Source organism: Apteryx mantelli, chromosome 28, assembly GCF_036417845.1.
Source record: "Apteryx mantelli isolate bAptMan1 chromosome 28, bAptMan1.hap1, whole genome shotgun sequence".
NCBI lineage: Eukaryota > Metazoa > Chordata > Aves > Apterygiformes > Apterygidae > Apteryx > Apteryx mantelli.
Genome location: NC_090005.1, coordinates 6,357,321 through 6,380,008, shown reverse-complemented (window position 1 = coordinate 6,380,008; position 22,688 = coordinate 6,357,321). Strand labels below are relative to the sequence as shown.

Below are 22,688 nucleotides of genomic sequence, written 5' to 3'. Positions count from 1 at the left end.
AAACTTGAGTTTCATCTGCTTTGATTTCCTCCAGGATTGTTCCATAATTAATGAGCAACTGCAAGGTCATCTTCACATCCTAGAGTGGTTTTAGCCCACTGCAGAGCCAGGTGGGTTAATTAGATGCAGGGATGAAAGAGCAAGAGATGAAGGTGAACAGCCTGACAGCTCTGCTATCAGTCTGGAGGGGCATTTCAACCTGGAGAGATACTCCAACACATGAAGCTGAAGCAAAAGTGATTCAGCCAGCATCCCATCCTGAGCTCTCAGCCAGTCTCATCCCGGTGCACACAGGCATCCGCCCTCCACCAGCAAGCAAACAGCCTTTGCTGTCATTGTCACAGCAGCCCAGACACCTCTGAAAGTCTCTTCCTGCCTGCCAAAGGGTCGGAAGGGATATTTTCTTCTGTCTCACTTTGTTTCAGGAACTCATTTTTGGGGTGAGATAGTCAAAGCTTAACTCTGAAACATTATTTCATAGGGACAGATTGTCTCCCAGCTGCACTGTGTCAGGAGGGCCCCTGCCACACAGTCTCACCTGCCACGTGTGCTGCATCCCTGGGACCACCTTGGTGTGATCATGTATGGAGTCAATGGCTGGAGTGTTATGGGAAGGCTTTTTTTGTGGTCAGTAGTGGTCACTACTCTAAAGTCACATTTAGTCTAGTCTAGATTTGCTTAATTTCTAGCTCTTAGGCTTTGCTCTGCCATTGTCTGTTCTGTATAATCTGAAACTGTTTCCCCATTTCAGCACATAGAGAAGTTATTTCATCTCCCCTTGGACTAATTTCCAGGCATTGAGTCCCTTTGCCCTCTCTGGGTTTCCAGACCAGGAATTATTCCAGTAACTCTTTTCTGAGCTCCCCTCAAGCTTACACTGTCTTTTTGTTTAAGCATGAGCACCAGCGCCAGATCAAATACTGTACCTGTTGTATTTGGGCCAAATACTGCACTTGTGATATGCAGAGTTGGAGTCATGCTTCTCTCCTACTCACTGTTCCTGCCTGTATGTTTCGAAGGGCAATGCCAGTCAGCACCACCTGATTCAGAAAGTGTTAATTGAAAAGTGAACAAATAATAACTTTTTTTTAATGAAATTTAGATGACGCTGAAGGAGGTTGGTAAGGAAAACAAAAAGTGTTACCCTAGCAAATAATCCCCTGGACTCTTTTTATTCCCAGCCACGCGAGAGTCTGCCTTTGTCCATGCCATTGCGTCAGCAGGTGTGGCCTTTGCTGTAACCCGCTCCTGCGCCGAGGGCACCTCCACAATCTGTGGCTGTGACTCCCACCACAAAGGGCCTCCAGGAGATGGCTGGAAATGGGGGGGATGCAGCGAGGATGCTGACTTCGGAGTGCTGGTGTCCCGGGAATTTGCAGATGCTCGAGAGAACCGGCCGGACGCCCGCTCAGCCATGAACAGGCACAATAACGAGGCCGGCAGGACGGTGAGTGATCAGCCTAACACCTCTGCTCCAGTGCTGGTCACCATGCATGGGTGGGTGGCCCAGTCTGGCTCCTACTACAGCAACAGCCTTGCGCTGGTGTAATAGGACCATGATAAAGCCCAGGCAGGAGCTTTCTGGGATTATTCCCAGGCTACCAGCAAGTTTCTGCTCCATATCTCTCCAAAAAGACAGGTGCAGGTTAAGACAAGCAGAAAGACAGCTAAAGCATAGTTTGCTTCCAGGGCAAAAGTCTTTCAAGGCAGCACAGGTTTTCTCAGCTCACAGACACCCAACACTAACTTCCAAGGCCCCAGGTCAATGGTGATCCAGGCTTTCCTCCCAGACAATTCCTTCCTAAACTCTCCCTATTTGTTTAAGTGGCATCACACAGAGACATAGGACAGAGCATGGGCAGGACCATGCAGCTCCCCACTGCCCAGGCAGCCCTCAGGTGCTCCACTGAGTAGCCGGCATCGTACACAAGATGCCAAATACCAGAGCATGCTCCAGGTCCAGGACACAACACACTCGAACCCATTGTGTTACTCATTGCGTTATTGCCCTTGAACTCCGGTTGCATGTTATTATCTTGTCCTATCTAGTGACTCTTATTGTAGGCAGGCAATTATGCAACTACCTGCTCTAGGCCACTTGCAAACTAAATACACTTTAAGCATGTTACAGTGAGATCTTTCAAATAGCACTTAAACACTAAACACCCAAGTAGGTATCACTTTTCCATAGCCACGATAGACAGAAGTGGAAGGGCAGAAGCTTGAATCTGTAATGTGTGGTAACAATGACTGATGATTTCCTGTAAAAATATGGCTAATAATTTAACAATAATCAGTGATGATTTTGCTCCACATGGATGAGATTTCTGGGGAAGACAGTGTAATGTCCTTAGATTTACAATTTCATTTCCTTTCTAGTGCAAATTGACAGACTCAGGATATAAAAAGAAAAGTTGTTTGTAAAGCTATGACCTGGGGAGTCAACCTAGATCCAGTTGTGCCAGAGACATCCCCTAACCCTCAGTTACTCTGGGCTGTCATTTCCCACCAACAGGACAGGGAGGACCGTGACAGTTGTGATAAAAGGGTCTTGGGAAAAGTATCTCACATGCTCTGCAATGACAGCGCTCAACGTTATTTACTGCACTTGCAGCAGTGGGATTCAGGTCTAGCTTTCAGAGGTGTGGGACACCTGCCGTCTAGCTGACACCTGTAAGTGCTTGATGTGTTTGGAAAGCAACCGCAGAGCTGTCTCAATTCAGGCAAAGCATTCTGGAGGGAGGGAGGGAGGGCGGGAGGGCAGCAGTAGGAGAATTTTGGCCTAAGTGATACGCTAAAGGGCACAGAGAGATCCTGTTGCAAAAGTTTGATTAGAGCATACGCCCAAGTCTCAGTCACGTCCTGATGTTTCTCTAGTGCAACATATCTGGCTAGAGTTGTTTCTGCTACATGCCATAGCTCCAGTGAGTTTTCAGCTAGCCTACACGCTCCAGACCAAGCTCAGGTCAGACATCTATATCCAGGTAGCAAAGGGTGGATTTGCAAGCAAATAAGAAGGGTTGTAATCTGTTGCTGAGTGCCTGCTTTTTCTCCTCCGGACAGACCATTCTAGATCACATGCACCTCAAGTGCAAGTGTCACGGTCTTTCGGGAAGCTGTGAGGTCAAGACCTGCTGGTGGGCCCAGCCTGACTTCCGGGCAATCGGTGACTACCTGAAGGATAAATATGACAGCGCCTCCGAGATGGTTGTTGAAAAGCACCGAGAATCTCGGGGATGGGTAGAAACTCTTAGAGCCAAGTACGCTCTTTTCAAGCCACCAACAGAGCGGGATCTGGTCTACTATGAGAACTCCCCCAACTTCTGTGAGCCCAATCCAGAGACGGGCTCCTTTGGGACGAGGGACAGAACATGCAACGTCACCTCCCACGGGATCGATGGCTGCGACCTGCTGTGCTGCGGTCGTGGCCACAACACCAGGACTGAGAAACGGAAGGAGAAGTGTCACTGCATCTTCCACTGGTGCTGCTATGTGAGCTGCCAGGAGTGCATACGTGTCTACGATGTCCACACCTGCAAGTAACCATAGGTTGGTCTCCAGCTGAGGCAAGGTTGCTCCGGAGCCGGGCCAGGGGTTCATTGCCCTGTGATCAGCTTCCACACAGTGGCCTCACACTTCAGAGGATGGCATAAAAAAACCCAAAGCCCTTGGCCACTTTGACCAGGGCAAACACCCTCATATAGCCAGCACCAGCACTGCAGAGAAGACTCACAGTATCACCAAGTCTCGACCAAGCAGTTTGAGGCGGTTTGAGGCTAGACCTGACACCGCAGACATGTTAGATCACTTATCCGCTGACGTTTGTCATGCTGTTTGGCATGATGGACTGCCCAGGGAGGGGGGACATCGCAGGTCCAAGTGAGGCACAGCCACAGCGATCAGTCAGCATGCCACTAACAAGACATGCCCAGAGCTTCCAGCTCTGCCCTCCTCTGGAGGCCTGGCCCACGTAGATGCTAATACAGGGTTTCAAGTGGGAATGAATTTAACACATTGAAAGCTGAACAAATACAGGCTTCCCCTGCCTGCTTGCACAGACTGTCCCAGTTTCAGTAGATGCAGTGTGAGAAGGAAAGGAGCCACCTCCCCACACCAGCCAGACTCTTTCCTTCCAACTCCAAGGAGATGATTTTGGATTAACAATTATGTTTAAGTGAGCTTGCAAAGGGAGCCTTGCAGCCAGTCTCTCCTTTCACCTCCCCTTTGCCATCTCTGCTCCTCACCCCCTGAGATGACCTCCTATAATCCCACTGGGGAGAATGGCAGGAAACCAGAGGCCAGAGCTGATCCTCTGACATTTGGCACAAGCCTCAGCTAAGAGCAGAGCAGACGTGGTGAGGCTGTGATCTCCTATGTGAGTTGTGTCACTACCCCATCCAGCTCCTTGCTGTGCAACTGCTGAAGGGAGATTTTTAAGGTTTTGTTGCCATCTTTCCAGGCAGTCCAAGATCAGAACTGGGCAGATCCACAATGTTGATGCACCTATTTATGAAGTATCCCTTAATATGACCTTTCATCACAACATGAGCTCACAGCATCTCTCTGGTAACAGGACACATGCCAGGTTAGCTGCTATGCCAACTTTCAGTATGAATAACAGACCAGAAGACAGTAGCTATTGCAAAGAGACTTCTGTCCAAACCTTCTCATCGGCATTTCTCCCATCAGAATTGTTCAAACCGCCTTGTCCAGCAAGAGAGGCTAGGGCAGATGGGAAGGGTAGACCTTTAGCAGGCTGTGCTAAGCAGTATCACAATTCCAGGCAGACCCTTTCCTTCCCATAGGATTATTTCTTGAGCTATTAGCAATTCATTTATGAGGGCTTCAGCTCAAGCCTAGAAGCTCTGTAACGACAACGACTTTGGGCCCTAGGTGTGGCCACACATGTCCCAGAACACATCTCACTGCAGAAGAATCAGTGTTTGTCCCTCCTCCTGCTCCCTGGTGTTCCTTGGCCACATCCGCCCACTCCTGCTGGGCTCACATTTTCATGGTGTATTAACCCTTGAAATTAAAAAAAAAAAAAAAAAACTATGTCCTGGTGGGCTTCTCCACAGATGATGGTGTCCAAGATCAATCAGGTGTCATTAGCAGGGTCAGATGCCACTTCTCATGTGCCAGTGATTTGACGTAGAAGTTGCAGAAGGTGTCTAAAACATTAAAGCTGTGTCCTCTACTCCACTCATTTGTCCATGGGAAAGAGTTGGACCTTATACTGCAAAGAGCAATAATATGGGTAAAAGCCCCTGCACACGGAGCACAGTACCTGGCCCAGTCGCTCAAACCTGCAAGTGGCAAGAATCAGAACAAAATTCTCAGTTCCTCCTCTGCAGAGTATGATGAAGAGCTACCAGATTCGAGCAGCCACTTAAACATTAGCTTTCTAAAATTAAAGATCACAGGACAGCTAAAGAAAACTCTGTGTCTCAGAAATAGGCCATCTTCTGATATGCATTCTATTTAAAAGTATATATTAAATCCTGTGTCTGGAAAGACTCCAAGTACCTGACTTTAAAAAAAATCCCTTTCATTTTTTGTTTTTTAATCAAGAAAAGGTATTTAATATTAAATAGAACATTTATTGCCTTGTAATTATTTTACTGTAGCCAGGTATTCTAGCACTGAATGGAAGATCTTTTTCCATCAATCTGCTGTATCCAAAGTTTTGTATAAAGTTGTAGAGGTTGATGGTTTTTTATTTTATATTCAGAAAATTTCTCTTTTTATAAGCATTATTTATTATACAATGTATATACTTGAGTTAACTAAGATTATATATTATATAAATATATATATTTGGAGAAAAATCTATTTCAACTTGCATTTTTTTGTGGTAAGTCATTAAAGAGAAGGTAAAAAACCCAAAAATATGCACTTGCCAGCTTGTGTGGTTTGCCTTTTTAAGGTCATTTGAGTTCAGTGCTGAAGGACATCTACGGGAGCAGTGGTGCTTCATCCAGTTACTTAGGCAGAGAGAAAGTCATGTGAACGCAAGACAAGGATGGTAACATGAAGTCAATATATGAGATTTTACAGCAAAAAGCTAAGATTTTGATTTTATGGAGTGCAATATTGCAGTGTACACACATTGCTAAATTACTAAGTTCTCCCCCTACAAAAGTACTTACGTGCTATCACAGAATCACCTTTTGATTGTTTGGACAGACTGAGACCCAAATTTTCTCACTTAAAGACATCTCTTATCCATGAATAATTCTCTGGGTTGTTCCTGCAGCCTCTCCCATACATTAATGATGGTTTTAAGCACACACAATTTCTCACAGCACTGGCCTAAAACGGAGCCAGATGCAGGGTAAAAAAATCATTCTGTATTCCCTGTACCCCAATTTATACACAGAACAATTGTATTTGCCTTTTTGTACAGCACTGCTTGAAACATCACATTGCTTATGCCTTACTACTTCCTAGCTCTGTTTCACTGCACCATGCTGGACATAGCACACTTCTGCCAGAGTGTCATCTCCTCCTGGAGGGCAGCAGTGACACCTTCAAAGTTATGCGAACACAAATATTGTTTGGCTAGCAATCCAGATGACTGACAGCTCTGCCCTCATGGGGCTTTTTGTGCCTAGCATAAGCTTATGAGCATATTGTCCTTTGGAAGCTATCTGCATGTCTGTCCAACATCCCATTGCCTTCTCCACCCGCCCCAAAACCCAACAACATTTTCAAACTTACTTGACTTTGGCCAACAATTCAATTTACAAGAGAGTTACATTTCTGTAATGTTCAGGAAAAAGCAGCAACAGGATAAAGGAAAGAAGGGGAGGAGAAATTTGTCCATTATCGTTTAAAGCAATATAAAACCGCTCTTGCCAAGGCATGGTGTCTTAGAGGAAATGTGATGGAAAGGAGCTGAGAGGGGTCATTCTCTTCTGCCATCTCCCACCTGCAGTAAACCCAATGGATGGAAAGTCACAGAATAGGGTGGAATGGGTGGGATGTCACACTAGTCAGTTTGTTCTGGTCTTCCAACTTGGCCTTCCCAAAGAGTGATACGTTACACACACACCCCCGCATCTCCAGGATTTCCCCAGCATTGCAGGGTCCAAGAAACTATGGAATGGAGGGGACCAGAGCTCTTCTCAGCCAACTCCTTTAGGACTACCTGTATTCAAGCTATCCATGCTCAGGTCCAAACAGCTTAGCATCCTTCTGGCTTTCAGCAGCCTGGGAAGCACTTGGCTATCTTCATGCCACACAGCAGCACTCAATACATACACGTCTGCTCAACTACCCCCAAAGACACAGCTGTCTCCCAGATCATCACAAGTAGTTGTGCTTTTTATTGAATCCATTGATGTGCAATTAAGCCAGATATTTATTCATCAATATAGCTCTGGACAAAGACACAATAAGGTTTACATCATTTACTCTGAAAAATAAGTTAACGTGTGCTGTTGTCACTAGGACTAGCAGAGGAAAGAAAAGAACAAATAAAGTCACAAGATCATACACAAAATGAAAGAGAGTAATAACCACTGGGACTCGCAATGTTATCACAATACAACAGCACTGCCAAAGGAAAAGAAACCAGAGTGGAGTGGTTAAAATACTCTGATTGCTGTAAGTATGCAAAATAAGGACTAGAGAACCTTCACCTTCAGGCCTAAAGAATGTAAAGCACCCTCCTTCCCTGGGAACATCTCTTTCGGTACAAAGCTGCTAGTCCTTACAGCGTGTCTAGTCAAGTTTAGGAAGCTACACTGACTAAAATCTCATAAATGGCTTTGATTTTTTGCCCCACCAAATTGAGGTATGTTCTATGAACCTTATTAAACAGGTGGAGCCATTGAAACAGAGGGGAGTTTTCTCATGCAGTCATCAGCAACAGCATCTCATTGATGTGAGATGACTATTGGGCAGCGACCATGTAGCAAAGTTTGATACATTCCTTTACTTCAGTGCAAAACCATGGCAATGTACATCTCACGGATGCCTGAGAGCGTAGCTTCCTCTCTCTCTCAAAGGAGGAATTTCAACCTTTGGTAACATGGCAGAAAAATGCAATATAATCAACCTGGCTAATGCCAAAACTACCTTCTACATTGCACTCGTGAAGAGCTTTCAGGTTGGAACCAGCATCTCTCACACCTGTTTTTGAATTAACAACAAGTTCTGAAGCCTTAAATACTGGATTTGAAAGTTTCCTCTACTCTGATCAACATATTTCTCTGCCTTCTTCCTATCACTAACGCCATTAGCCAGTCTCTCCCCCATCAGGCCACAAAATACCTGGGCATTAAAAAAAAAAAAAAAGGGTATTAGCATCTAGAAAATTCTAGATTATTGTGGTCACTGTCTTTAGGTTATCTGCCTGGCTCAATAATTATGTTCAGTGAGGCACATGACAACATAACTGAACAAGAAGGTGTTCATCAGATCCGAATAATACAGAATAGTACTTTAAATACGACTTCACCAAGGACTATCAGGTTTTATTAGAAGTCAGGTTTTCTTTCCTATCATAGCAACTGGATGCTGGACACAAGTGAGCATTAGCTTCAAAACTTACATTTCCCCCATGCTAAAATCAAATGAGAACATAGCCTTGCCTGCACAGAGACAGAAGCACAGTGTTCTAGAAGACACTTCCACATGACATCAGAATATTAAAGACAAAGGATAAAGATACTGTATTGCACTAAACATGCAAATTCCACATTGGGTTCTTGGAAACAGGGAAGCATTTCACTTTGTCCAGTGTGTTGAACACAGAAGAGTAAAGATCCCAGTGTATATTCTCCAGATTGGTCACTTTTCCAGCTGTCGATCTTGCGCTTGGTCCATCTTCAGTCTAGGGAACTCCTGCAAAAGAAGCCAAATCCATCAAGACAGCACAAACGTGTATAAAAGCATCAAGCATTTACATGTAGCCAGGACAGTGCTGCAGACTTCCCCAGGACAGGTACTGCCCTACATGTATTAGAAAGCCATTTTCTAGGAGATATCACAGTCAAGACTGGGCCTAACTATTTCCTGTGATATCTACAGGGGAAAGAGTGGGACAGCCTTTACTCAGACAGGAGAAATACAAGAAACTGAAGTTCCAGATTTTAGATAAACAGCTAGTCAACTCTAGTAGAACCTCTTCTGATTTACTTTAGTTAAACAAAGTAGAACTGTGGTCCAATATCTCATTTAAATTTTAAAAGGCACAGGTAAATGAAGAAAGCAGAGAAGTCAGGAATGCCAGTTCTCAAAAAGTCTTCAGGACCCCTCGCCTGTAAAAACTGGAGTATAGCTATAAGGAGAACTGATCTGATACAGTTCTTCATATATAGGAGGGCAGTTTCCCCTCAAAGGGAAGTAGCTGCCTTGTTTCTGAGTCCAGAAGAGAATTTTGAACAACCCTTTAAAATAAAAGTACTTACGTTCCTTCTTCTCTCAGAAGAGCCAGGAATTTTTTCACCCGATACTCGGGATCCATCTACATACCAGACAAAACAGATCTCCATTAACACGTGATGCAATCTCCCAAATAGCACAATAGTAAAACGAAGCCACAGCCACAAAGCTAGCTGGAAAAATGTGCGTGTTTGCTTTGCCCATGTTTCAGCCTAGCCAGAGATAGGCCTGCTTGTCCAGAAGGTAGGCAGCTAACTAGTGCAGACACAGCACCGCACCAAGACACAAAGCTTAGTAGCACAAGCATGGTGTGTCACATAGCCACAAGACAAGCCAACTTGGAAATACACACAATCATTTCTATCAGATATTTCTGTTTTAATGGCAAACCTCACATTAGCTTCATCCCACAGTGCCCCTTCTAGCTTGGATCTGCACAAACTAGTCCCACTCTGTGCCTGCTTCTCCCTGCCCCTTTCCAGAGCTGGGACAGCCTAAATTGTATAGTCAGGAGCAGAAGGGACTCAAGATCCCCCCATTTTTCCTCTCTGTTCCTTCCCCCTTGCATGCTCTAGATGCCAGCAGCAAAGTGCCAGAGGAGAGGAGGTGTACATGGTGGGTTAGCATGTTAGGGAGAGTCGAACCACTGTACAAGGATTCCAGAACTTCAGTACCAACTTTGGCTGTAGCTCTGTCAACCAGGAACATCCCTCCTAACGATCAGTCCTGCCTTCCCCTCAACTGTAAGATACAGACAACAGAGAAGTGAGAACAAGGGCTCCTAAGGAAACACACCCAGGCTGCCACCAGAAGCCACAAGATTTAAATGCATCAGTCCTTCGTGTTTGTGCATGGGCTTGTTGAGCATTTGTACTATGAAAGACTCGAGGCAAACTGCCATCACTACACCAAGGTACAAAGAGCTGAAAAAACATGGACAAGACCTGAGGAACGGTGGGTTTTTTGTTTTGTTTTTAAACATGAAATAGGAATGAAGACTCTACTCCGAAATCCCTCCTTCACAAAGGTCAGGATACTATGAGTTTGAGTTATAAACATTTGGTAACTGGGAACTGCTGGTTCTGAGAAGATCTTTGCATTGTATTGCAAGAGTTTGTTTGACCAGAAAGCTCTGTCTTCTGTTTATTCTGTAATCTTCAGCAAGGCCTGGTATCTTTAATACACTGCCCAAAATACAGTAGGCTATTTCCAAAAATGTTCAGTAAATGGTACTACAAACTTGACAGGTTACAAGCTTCCAAGCTCTATCACCTATTTGGGAATAAATAGGCAAGTGCTCTACTAAAAGGGAGAACTGGAACTTATCCTGGGCAAAACAAAAACCATTTCACCACGTGCCCTGGCCTCCCTCCAAAGAGGCAGAACAGGGGCTTGTGAACTCCTCTATCATATGCTTGATATTCCTAAAGGAAATCTTCCAACTCCAGGTGTAAAGAATTTATATATTTAAAGCCATGACCACTGCAATCAAGGACAGCACAAAGGTCTTTAAAAGTAACTTGGAAGAAAATAAACCCTAAAAACAGTAGTGTTACTAATGATGTAGGCAGGGAAGAAATAGTCAGTGAGCATTTCTGCTATGTGCTAAGAAATACCCCAAAATTGTAATTTCCTATCACTGTGAAATAGGTCAGCAAGGCCGATAGCTCAATACCAACTACTGAACTGTTTTTAGTTCAGAAAAAATAACTTGTTGAAACAAGATGATTTAAAAGAACTTACCAAGGATCACTGAGCTACTAAGTTGGGTTTTAAATGTGCAAAGTAATATTCATAATGTTCAGGATCCCAGCAGAACAGAAAGGCTACTTTACCACCTAAAGCAGTGTTTGAAATGCGTAATACACAGGTACTAAGAGAGGGATCATTGCGCCATGTCACAGGAGACCAGAAAGTTTCCTGTTTGCAGTATCCCTCTAGTCCATCTCTTCTCCCTAGTTTCTGCTGTTCAGTACATGGCTTATAAGGGGAAAGCACATCTGTCACTATTTCACTTCTCTCACTTCTATCAGAAAGGCTGAAGTCAACTGGGATATGAATATGAGCACATGGGCCACACACCCTTAACACTGGTTACTGGTAAGTTACCCTTCTTTGGGGGAATCCACAGCGGCAATCCAACACCGAATGACTAAGCAGTTAGACTATGACCCTCACCTGACAAAGGGTCTCAGATCCTCTTTGTCCAATGACTCTGGTCTGACCACAGGGCTGACCCCGATTTGAGCAGAAGATTGGACTAACGACATCCCAAGGTCTCTTCCAACTTCATTTATTCTATGATAAATGACAACTGTACCACTTCTCTTCTGACTTTGTGGATGTGATGGGAACAGCTAGTACTTGGTCAAGGTGCGAACACAACTCCAAGTGGCCACATAAACAAAGTGTCATTTAGTGATGTAGTGCAGGCTAGATAAGTGGGCACTGCAGTGGATTGAAAACTGGCTAAACTGCTAGGCTGAAAGGGTTGTGATCAGCAGCACAAAGTCCAGCTGGAGGCCAGTCACTAGTGGTGTACCCTAAGGGTCGATCCTGGGGCCAATACTGTTTGACCTCTTCATTAAGCACCTGGATGATGGGACTAAATGCACCCTCAGCAAGTCTGCAGATGATATGAAATTGGGAGGAGTAGCTGATACACCAAAGGGTTGGCTGCTCTTCAGAGGCCCCTTGGCAGGCTGCAGAAAAGAGCAGACAGCAACCTCATGAAGCTCAACAAAGGGAAATGCCAAGTCCTGCACCCAGGGAGGAATAACCCCAGGCACCACTACATGCTGTGGACCAATCAGCTGAAAAACAGCTTTGCAGAGAAGGACCTGGAGGTCCTGGGGGACACAGAGTTGAACAAGGGCCACCAATGCACTCTTGTGGCAAAGGTGGCCAACAGCATCCAGGGCTGCTTTAGGAAGAGCATTGCCAGCAGGTTGAAGGAGGTAATCCTTCCCATCTATTCAGCACTGGTGAGACACACATCTGGAGTACTGTGCCCAATACTGGGCTCCCCAGTGCAAGAAAGACAGGCACCTGCTGGAGCAAGTCCAGTGAAAGGCCACAAAGATGTTTAAGGGACTGGAAGACCTCTCATATGAGGAGAGGCTGAGAGAGTTGGGACTGTTTAGCCAGGAGAAGAGAAGACTCCAAGGGGATTTTATCAATGTGTATAGATACCTGATGGGAGGGAGTAAAAAGGGCAGAGGGAGACTCTTCTTGGTGGTATCCAATGAAAGGACAAGAGGTAATGGGCACAAATTGAGATACAGGAAATTTCATTTCAACAACAACAACAAAAAAACTTTACGGTGAGGGTGGTGGAACACTGGTACAGGTCGGGTTGCCCAAAGAGGTTGTGGAATCACCATCCTTGTAGATATTCAAAACCCCACTGGCCACCGTCCTGAGCAACCTACTCTAGTTGACTCTGCTTTGAGCAGGGGGGTTGAACTAGGTGATCTCCAGAGGTCCCTTCCAACCTCACTGAATCTTTGTTTCTGTGTCAAGGATGCACAGCACTGCTGTTGATGGCAGATGATACTTTGGCCACTACCAGATGTTCTATCTTTCCTGTTGCACAACAGACCTGCATGCCACCAGAAATCACTTGGAAAGATGCTGCACACAAATAGCAAGACCCTATGTTTCCACCAAGAGACCTAACTACCGTCCAGAAAAGCCTGGGTCCATAAAGGTAAGAGGAAAGACCTCACCTAAAGAAGAGTATATGAAAGCCATATTCAACCCTGAAAGTATAAAGCTTCAGGAGAATTGCTCAAACATCTAAAGACAGACCTCTCCTACCTTACCCAAAACATTCAGGGAAAAGTCTGAAGTCCAGCTATCTGTTGAGTAAGAACATATGCAGATGGCTGGCCACAATGGCCCAAATCTCCCTCACTTCTGATGACAAAATAACCATGACATATGCCCACTTCATAGATGTCAGAGGGGTTCAGAGTGCAGGAGCTCAGAGACCCGCCAAGGAACACTTTAACACCAAATTTGAGTCCCATGCTAAGAAACTGGTTCATGTGAAACATGGTTCACGTGTATGTCCAAATCAATCATTTCAGAAATCTATGGACAGTGTAGGAACACAGAGATCTGATCAAATGGCTGACTGATGCAAGATAAGATATCAGATAGATTTCTACAGAACTAAGGCAAAGCCTTACATCCTTCTATTTTAAGAGGTCTCAGAGAAAATGAGGTCAAATGATACTGAAGATGGAAAGAACATTATGCTGAAAATCAGGTTCAGTTAGCAGAGTATATGTATTCAGCACCTTCCTGCTCTCAGCGAGACTCACCCAAAGATCAGGTCACAGTCTACCCCAGAGAACCAGATACCACCCGCACTGTGAGACAGAGTCAGGAGCTGGATGAAGTTCTCAATGCGACTCCCAGACACAAGGTTCAGAAGTGACCAAAAGCTCAAATTATACAGACAACCAAACCAAGCCTGGTAACCAAAGTTGCCAAGGCCAAGTAGAAGCAAAAAGAATTACCAGTGTTCCATCTCTCTGCACATTGAAGAAAGTCCACAAAAGAAAGGGATTTGAGAAAAAAGACATAATACAGCTCACCTTTGACCACGAGGAGAGAAGTACCTCTGAAAGGGATCCCTGACCTTCTGAAATAAGACCTATAGCATTTTTTTGATAATGGCAGCAAACAAGTCCACTCTGAAAGGACTTCTTGAGAGGAGTAACTCAAGAGGCAGCCTATCAAGTCCTCAGATTTGACTTCTCACCTGTGATCCAGACTCACAGGCAGATTATCTGTGAGAAAGCTAGAAGAGGTGGGCAAATGAACTGCCAAGAAGTGCACCTTGCTGGCAACACTCCACAACCAAGCTTCATTCCTTCCTATCGGAGCTGGAAAGGCCTGGTTCCTCTCAAATGTTGAGGTAGTAGAGATGTCTGTTATCACCTATGCATACAATTTCTGAAGATGGTCTGAATTCAACACTGACCCTGCTTTGAGCAGGAGGCTAGACTAGATGACATCTTGAGGTCCCTTTCATCTAGAATGACTGTGTGATTCTAAGACATGAAGTATTCTGCAAACGAGGCAAACTAGAGAAAGGAACCTTTGATGGTGGGAGGAACAGCAACTCACTACATGAATAGCAGCACTCTGTACAGAACCACAGCCTCAAGGTCAAAGACAAAATCTGTATGAGCATAGCAAGCGTTCATGCTGCCAGATATCCCAATGCCAACAGTGTATTCACAAAACTGTGAGTGCAGAGTCAAGACTCTTTTTACGGAGGCCACAAAAACAGCCAAGTTACTAATTTAAGAGAGAACCTTTCACAACTCAGATTGACCCAAGAAATCCTGAACACTGAGAAGGAAGCAAGGCATGGCTTCTGGCCATTTACAAGAACTCCAAGGTTGGTAGAAGGAGCGTCTCATGCAGAACAGTCAGAGGGCCTGGCTCATTCTGAGATTACTTATCTCAGTGACTGGCACAGGAATCAAGAGTATGATCCACCAGCAAAGAAGAGAGTCCAGCTACCAGAACCTTAGGAAACTTCAGCAAACCATGGAAAAGTGAAATGAACACTCAAAACTCATCACAATCTGGAAATGGCAGCAAAAGGACCGATTAGACAGTTCTGTTGGAATAAAACATGACCTGAGATTGAGATATACAAACTAATCTCTTCTTTTCATTGCTAGAAAATGTGTGCTAAGGCTACCAGCTGAAACTCAAAGTTGTCAATGCTGGCATTCCATTTTCCAAATCAAAGATGCTGCCTCCTGGCCTCTTTTCACTTGGACACATGAAAGCAGCTATAGTTATAATAGTTTGTCCATAACCTGTCCTCATACAGTTTCTACAGACTCTTTGGGAGTAATAGCATCTATCTGCAGACAAAAGATCTTGTGTAAAAGACTAAAGCAGGAAGCCGAAAGGCAAAAAAGAGGCATACTCGATCAAATAGCTTATCCAAAATGCAGAAACAAAAGTTGATCAGTTCTGAACAGAGCAGAAGATGGTGTCAATAGAGTGCAAAGGGGAAGCAGGTTCAGGACTGCTGAACAGATCTAGTGACCTGTGACAGAAGAAATGCAGTTCCTATCAAGCTGGACGAAAGGTTTTCTTAAAGAACAGAGTGGAGACTGGCTCTGTGACACAGCTCAGGCAGGTGGTTAAAAATGGCTACGTCTTTCTAGGTAATGCAGTATCCCCAGGAAGTGCCTAGCTGCCTGGGAGTCCTTGGAAAAAAGGAAACTGGAGGGACTTCATTAATCTTCAGTTCAGAGGAGGGGAGATCTTCCACCAAGACCATATCCTTGGGCAGTACAGTACTTCTGCAAACCTGTCATTAAATCCTAACTCTCTTAGTAAGTACAAGTATAGTGTTTGGTACGAGATAATAAAATAAATATTATATGATGATCTTTCAAAATAAGTTCCCACGTATGTTAAAATACATTACATACAGTAGCTTAGATTAACAGCTTTATTTATGATAAACAGAAGTTATTGGATCAGAAAATATTGGAGATGAAAAAGGGGGCTTTCTGGAAAGTTGTCTGGATTAGCCTCCAAGAAGAAGAGAACAGACAATTAAATCCAAGATCAACAAGCTAGGCAGGCAAGAAACTGCAGAAGGAACCAGTCTGCTAGCTATGGAACAAGAAGGCTCAGAAATACAGCAGCATCCCAGGTTAGGGGTGCAGTGTAGACCAGGGTGAAGCTTGAATGGCACCCAATAATACTGTAAGGTGGTCCATGTACTGCAACCAAGCATAGTTCAAAACTAAACTTTTCTAGAATCATATGGCAGATGAGTATATCCATTCCTCAAACACTTCTTTTGAACAGGAACATAACATCATTCCATAATTCACAGTGTAAACAGGATGACCAAAGTACTTGACACTAAATGTGAGCAGTTCAACATTAAAGAATGCCAGGAATACCAATAAACATGGTTTAATGGAAATTAAGCTGTCAAAAAGTATGGGTTTACAAGGTTGGTAAACAACATAACAAAGCAACCCAAGATACCACAGCAATGCAGTGGCTCAGGGTACCCCATGAAAGGATTTTGATATTGAGGTTGGTTCAGCAAGACTTATTCTAAGACAAACGGAAAGCGATTTGATCAGCTTAAAAACATCTACATGTAGAAAAGACTTCCCTACACAGGTTTCACTAATCTAGTAAAAAAAACAGACACAGCTAGGTTCAGTGACTGCAGAGAAAGAAACTAGGTGTGCATTTTTGACAAAGAATTAACTTACTATGAGATCTAATTACCTCAATTTTAAGAAACAATGTCCATCACTTGGAATTCTTAAGGGATTTGAGATTTCTGATCAAATTTCCTTCTGAAAGCTGTGCTCTAGCTCAGTTGAAAAAAGGAACAGATCTTGGACTCTCTCTCATTTGGTGAAATTCTACTTTCTGGTAAAGCAAGCCAAATCAAATATTATTGTGGTCTTTCAAGGCATTCAAATATGAAATGAGCCTGTACTGCTTTTTTGTATTTATAGCAGTTCAGTAGATGGAGACATGTAAACAACTCGGACCTCTTGCCACAGCTCGGACCTCTTGCAACAGAACTTCTTCACATTAAACTTCCATATGCCATTCACCTGATTTGGGTCCAATTGGAAAGTCAGCCTCATTTCAGTCCCTGGGAAGGTGAGAGAGCGACTAATCTTGGATACTATATCCAGGCACGTGAAGGAGAGGAAGATGACTGGGAGCAGTCAGCACAGATTTATGAAGGGGAAATGGTGTTTAACCCACCTGATAGTCTTCTGTGATGAGATGACCAAATTAGTGGATGAGGGGAAAGCAGTGGATGTTGTATACCTTGACTTCAGTAAGTCTTTTTACACTGTCTCCTATAACATCCTTACAGGCAAGCTGATGAAGTACAGGCTAGATAAGTGGGCAGTGCAGTGGATTGAAAACTGGCTAAACTGCTAGGCTGAAAGGGTTGTGATCATCAAGGAGAGAGCTGGGACTGTTTAGCCAGGAGAAGAGAAGGCTCCAGGGGGCAGATCTTATCAATGTGTATCAATATCCAATAGGAGAGAATAAAGAAGACGGGGCGAGGTTCTTCTCAGCGGTGCCCAGTCACAGGATGAGAGGCAATGGGCACAAATTGAAACACAGGAAATTCCACTTGAACACTAGAAAACCTTTCTTCACTGTGAGGGTGCTTCAATATTGGAACAGGTTGCCCAGGGGGCTTGTGGAGTCTCCATCCTTGGAGATATTCAAAACCTGACCTGACACAGTGCTCTAGCACTAGCACTAGTCAGTCTGCTCTAGCTGACTCTGCTTGAGTAGCTGGGGTTGGACTAGATGATCTCCAGAGGTCCCTTCCAACCCCAGCCATTCTGTGATTCCATGAATTCAGTGTAATAACATTAGTTGCATTGCTACCAGCCATCCATATATAGTAGTGTAGACAGGTGATTATACTATTAGCAGTAACAACCCTTCATTTTGCGCTTCTCCAATTTGTGGAAAATGGCATGAACCAAGCCACAGCAGTGCCTGTCTTCTCGCAGCTTGACCAGTCATGGACTTATCTACAAAACAGTTGTCTGGCTAAAAAAATGCACAAGATCAGCTTATGCGTCTAGACAGTCCAGGGCAGCATCCTGTGTGCTATGCTTGAAGATCCCCTAACTACAGCATTATAGGTGTGCAGCCATGGGACAATACTGTGAACAAGTCTGGGGTAAGTATTTCTACCCACAATCCAAATTCACAACTGCACATGATTTACATAGCCTTCACCTTCAGTTTTGAAAAGAACAAATACTTAATACGTAGGGTCAAAGCAGTAAAAGAAAATGTCCTGTGTCAGAAGAAGGAATCCATTGTCAAGGCTAAGTGAAATGGACTGCAACTGAGCCAGGCAGTCCCTGAAGGCCTGCGCCCCTTAAATACATTTAATACATGTGAGCAATGACTTACTGACTTGCCTGTAGGTATGGAATTAAAAGCCAAGGAAGAAGAGGAAAAAGTAATCTAGATAAATGACTTTATTCCCTGAGGTGACATCCAGTCAGAGCATATCCTTAGTCCTGTGCAAGTTTTAACAGAATTGTGAATAGTGAACAGAGGGATACATGACTTATATGCTGCTAAACTACATGCCTCTTAGCTTATGCTCAGCCTCTCCTAGGAAGATCTAAGGACAGTTCACTCAGCTGCACTAAATCCATTTGATGTGAAAAGAGAGTGTGTGTGGAGGGGGGGGGGCCTCAGAAGGGCGCTGAAATGTCAGCCGTGGAGGATTAGGGCTGCATGCTACACCCTCTCATTTTTAGCATGCATATACTGTCGAGCACAAGCTTGATGGCTGGCTTGCAGGCATAGATGATGGGTGCGGGGGAGGGTTAAGAGCTACATATTTCTACCCTCTGCAATTATTTTCTTTAAAGTGCTGAAAGTGGAAAATAAAGAGAGGAGCAGCTGAACAGTCTGACAGATTTATCTTCTTCAGGGAAAGAGCACATACACCTGCACAGGCACCTTTTTCTTCAAAAAAAAAAAAAAAAATCCTAAATGATCACTATCTGCAATCTTAACATGCTGTGTGTAGAGCAGAAATTTCATGAAAGGTAAATTAATCCAATCCCTCTAGTTGCCAGATGCTCTTCTCTGAAGTGCAGCTCTAAACAGCCTATAGGCACTGTGGTTTTTAAAGAGCTCTCCACCGACCAAGACCTGGCAATTTCTTTGTTTAGAAAATTTCTTCTTTTTTCAGTTAAACCTATTCAAAGGCTCCCACCACACAGTCAAAGCAAGAGTCTGCAGACAAGTGGGAGCCTCTAACACTGTTCTATTTACCCCAGTCCTTCCTGGATCAGAAAAGTTCTTACTTGTAATGACATTTCTATCAGCATCAGCAGCTTCTTGATACCAATCCAGACGGTCTTCCCTTTGACATTCTGTGCAATGGTGCTGCGTTCCTTGTCTTTGAAGTTACCCAGGAGCTGGGGGGGGGAAATATATATATTTATATATCAGGAGACTGTCAGTAGGTGAAGTGCTACCTAACCCAGGGCAAAGGGAATGAGCAGCTAGCTCATTTTCTAGCTTAGAAAGACAGCTGATTTGTTGCAATATACCCAGACAAGGCAAAATACTTAGAGACTCTTTCACTGCATAATGTTTCTTGTCATAGCATCTCTAACCAGCTAGCTGCTGATTCAATCTTATGACCCATTCTAGGTTTTCTCCAGATTGAAGTCTAGAAGGAACATAGTGGCTTATCCAACAATACATTTTCAAATCTGTTGCAAAAGCTCCAAAATCTTTCGTGCTTTATTGATTTTATCATTGTGACAACTCTGAAAGGCTGCACAAAAGTTCTGCCTGTTAAGTTTATTTTAATGGCCTTTAATAGGTGCTACAAATTCCTCTGTGGCATAGCATAAGAAGTCATTTGGAGCATCAATTTATAAAGAACCTATAATCTCTCCAGTACCAAGCACTTTCATTTGATGTTGATCCAGCTAATGAGAGCTCAGCACCCTCCAGGCACATTTCAGTTTAAGTGCCCTAATTATAAAATTTTACCCACTTCCATGCCCTCTGAACTTTTCAATCCACTCCATGAACTTTTTCCCCAGATCTGTTGCTCTTATTTTTCCTTAATTTATCATATGACAAAGTAATTCAGGGAAGCCTCATAACTGCTGTTAGGTCATAAGTGAGACAGTGTTCCAAAATGCACATCTACTGCAAAATCATTCATTTTCAGTAAATTTTGAGTGTTTTTGTCATTCATTAACTTTTTCTCACCTCCAACGCCTCCATCAGCTGCTCTCCTGTTGCAATATTGGGCACATGAATAGTAGTGCTGAAAGCATTCAGCATTTCCATTTCCTGCAGTACATCTTTGCGACTGGTGGTTCCAATGATTAGAAGCTTGCGACCCTGTCCACACAACAGAAAAAGTGTCAAGGAAGGAAAAACAAAAGGAGAGGAACCAGACTTGGGAAGCTCCAGCTAACTAGAGAGAAAATGACCATTTAAAAATATCCCTTAAAATAAAACTAATAAGATTACACATCAATATTTGAGGTAGTCAACATCAATCATATGACACTAGGACCAGAAGTCAGAATAATAGCATCAAAGAGGCCAAAAATTATGGTGCACAAGAGACCCACCTGTACTCACGGCTTTCCTACCTTACCTTTTCTACTAAATTCACAGATAGCTGAAACATCATTAGATTTAAAAGCATAAACCAACTCTCACTCCAAAAACTGAATGACAGATGACTTCTCAAAGTAACACCCTCTTTTCAGAAATCCTGTGGGTATAGTGACACTCTCTGCCACTGTACAGACAGCTCCAATGGTTTTACAGCTCATGCTTTAAGAACAGAGGTTCTTAATTCGTAAGCCATAAATTCGTAAGATTTCCCATTACCACTGTGGTTGTCCAAAAGGCTAGTAACAAGTCTGGCAACCTCCGAGTTCAAACCAACAGTGCGCACACCAATTCTATAAATAATAGAGTTAGGGAGCAAAGAATGGAAAACATCAACTGCCAATTAAAAAAAAAAAAAAAAAATCAACTTTCACATGTCATTTCAATGCTATTCGAATTTTACCATTCAGTGTTCACACACTGACAAAGGCTGGCTGATGGAAGGATGTGGTGGGATTACAAGCCATGATCAGTCCCTTTCACAGTGCAGACCACGAGAAGCCCCCAGGTTGAGGAGCGGCCTGGCAGGCCCAGTATCCTACTCATTTGCTGTACAAGAGTTTTGCTGATGCTCAGCGACAAAGAACAAAGTTCTAGACTTCATCTTTGCAACACAAAACCTCAATTCATCATTGAAAAACACAAAACCTTCCCCACAGGGTATCCAGAATTAATTTTATGAATGCTTTGCATTCTCTAATGAAGAATGAAACCCTACTTAAATGTAATACATCTTTGATGAAGATGATGCATCTTCACAACCACACGACCTGTTTTTCCCTGGTTGTCATTCTGTTTCACTAACTTTATATTTGAACAGGTTACATTCCTGCTCTGAATGATGGACGATAAGAAAGCACCAGAAATGGTAACTAACCGAAGTGCTCGCTTCAGGTTTGTTTTTAGCCTAAGATAGCGCAAGGAAGTCACGTCTGGCAAGTTGAAACCAGAGCATGCCCCAGGTCATGAGCTTCACACAAAGGCATTGTCAGGGAAACACTGTGCTAACACTTCTGTATATTAATCACTGTCTACATCTCAGGAGGCACCACACTCAGGAGTTCAGGCACCTCTTAGAGAGGGCATCCTAAGAAACATACTGGGAAATTTAATGGGGAAAAGCAGCCAACTTGTGAACTGATGACAGTCAAAAACAGAAATGCCAGGTTTAAAAATGCAGGGCTGGGAAAATACTTTATAGCTAGACAAAACTCACCTGCTGATGGCACTCAGCAAGCAGAATAAGGTCTGAGTGTTTATCTGCATAAAGCATGATAAATACGATTATTCCGTAAACTGCTTCTTGTGCTATGTTCTATATGTCCACTGCTTTGGCATTGCGTATTATTCATTTTCTTTTTTTAGCAAGTCCAGGAAAATATTTTATTATTTTACAAGGTTGAGTCAAAAAAACATCTAAAAAACATCCTGCATGCAAAGACGAAAAGAATTATGCACTCAGTGGAGAGTAAACGAATGGGATTTGGTCCTCACTCCTATAAGGAGCGCAAGTTGAAGAATTAGAGTGCAAGAAAGTCCCATCAGGCGCTCAGTTTCAGCTAAAGCACTTAACAGACTGAAAAGAATAAATGATGCTCAGCAACAGATAAGCTTTTTGCCTACACAAAGACAAAACTTCAGTTGTCTTCACTTCTGATGTTGGTAAAACAGACTTTAAACACAGGCTTGGAAGCTGTGTGAAATCAATCCTCCAAAGATACTAAAAGCCTCAGCTGCCCATGAACCACAGAAGTGTGATGCAGACGCTAGAGAGAGCCACTGACATTCGCTCTCAAGTTACCATCCAACAACAGGGTTAAAAGGTGCCTTCAACTTGCTAAAATACAGTTGGGATAGCAGCATGCAGGATAGCAGAACTCATGCATGTTTAAAATCTTCCACAAGAGGAAAACAGAGATGGAGACCATCAGCAGATCTGATGGAGACGGTTTCATCTTAATCCTGACTTCCTTTGCTTTTTGGTTGCTCTATTTCCCAGGTCATCAGTGTGCTTTTGTTCAATTTATCAATACTACTGATATATCTGATACTATATATGCTATAATAAC

The 22,688-nt window shown here is 43.5% G+C and overlaps 2 protein-coding genes across 2 annotated transcripts in view; one reads left to right on the top strand and one right to left on the bottom strand.

The window, feature by feature from the left end:
• Positions 1–3,543, top strand: part of WNT3 (Wnt family member 3) — a 52,896-nt gene extending 49,353 nt beyond the window's left edge. Inside the window, exons 3-4 of the mRNA XM_013957428.2 lie at positions 1,182–1,447; positions 3,064–3,543. Of these exons, the coding sequence (XP_013812882.1) occupies positions 1,182–1,447; positions 3,064–3,543 (746 nt within the window). The remainder of the gene's footprint in view (positions 1–1,181; positions 1,448–3,063) is intronic.
• Positions 3,544–7,305: 3,762 nt separating this feature from the next.
• NSF (N-ethylmaleimide sensitive factor, vesicle fusing ATPase) overlaps positions 7,306–22,688 on the bottom strand; it is an 85,159-nt gene continuing 69,776 nt past the window's right edge. The window contains exons 18-21 of the mRNA XM_067312037.1: positions 20,203–20,337; positions 19,278–19,391; positions 9,417–9,472; positions 7,306–8,850 (exon numbers count right to left, since the gene is read on the bottom strand). Coding sequence (XP_067168138.1) covers positions 8,835–8,850; positions 9,417–9,472; positions 19,278–19,391; positions 20,203–20,337 — 321 coding nt within the window. The 3' untranslated portion in view covers positions 7,306–8,834. The remainder of the gene's footprint in view (positions 8,851–9,416; positions 9,473–19,277; positions 19,392–20,202; positions 20,338–22,688) is intronic.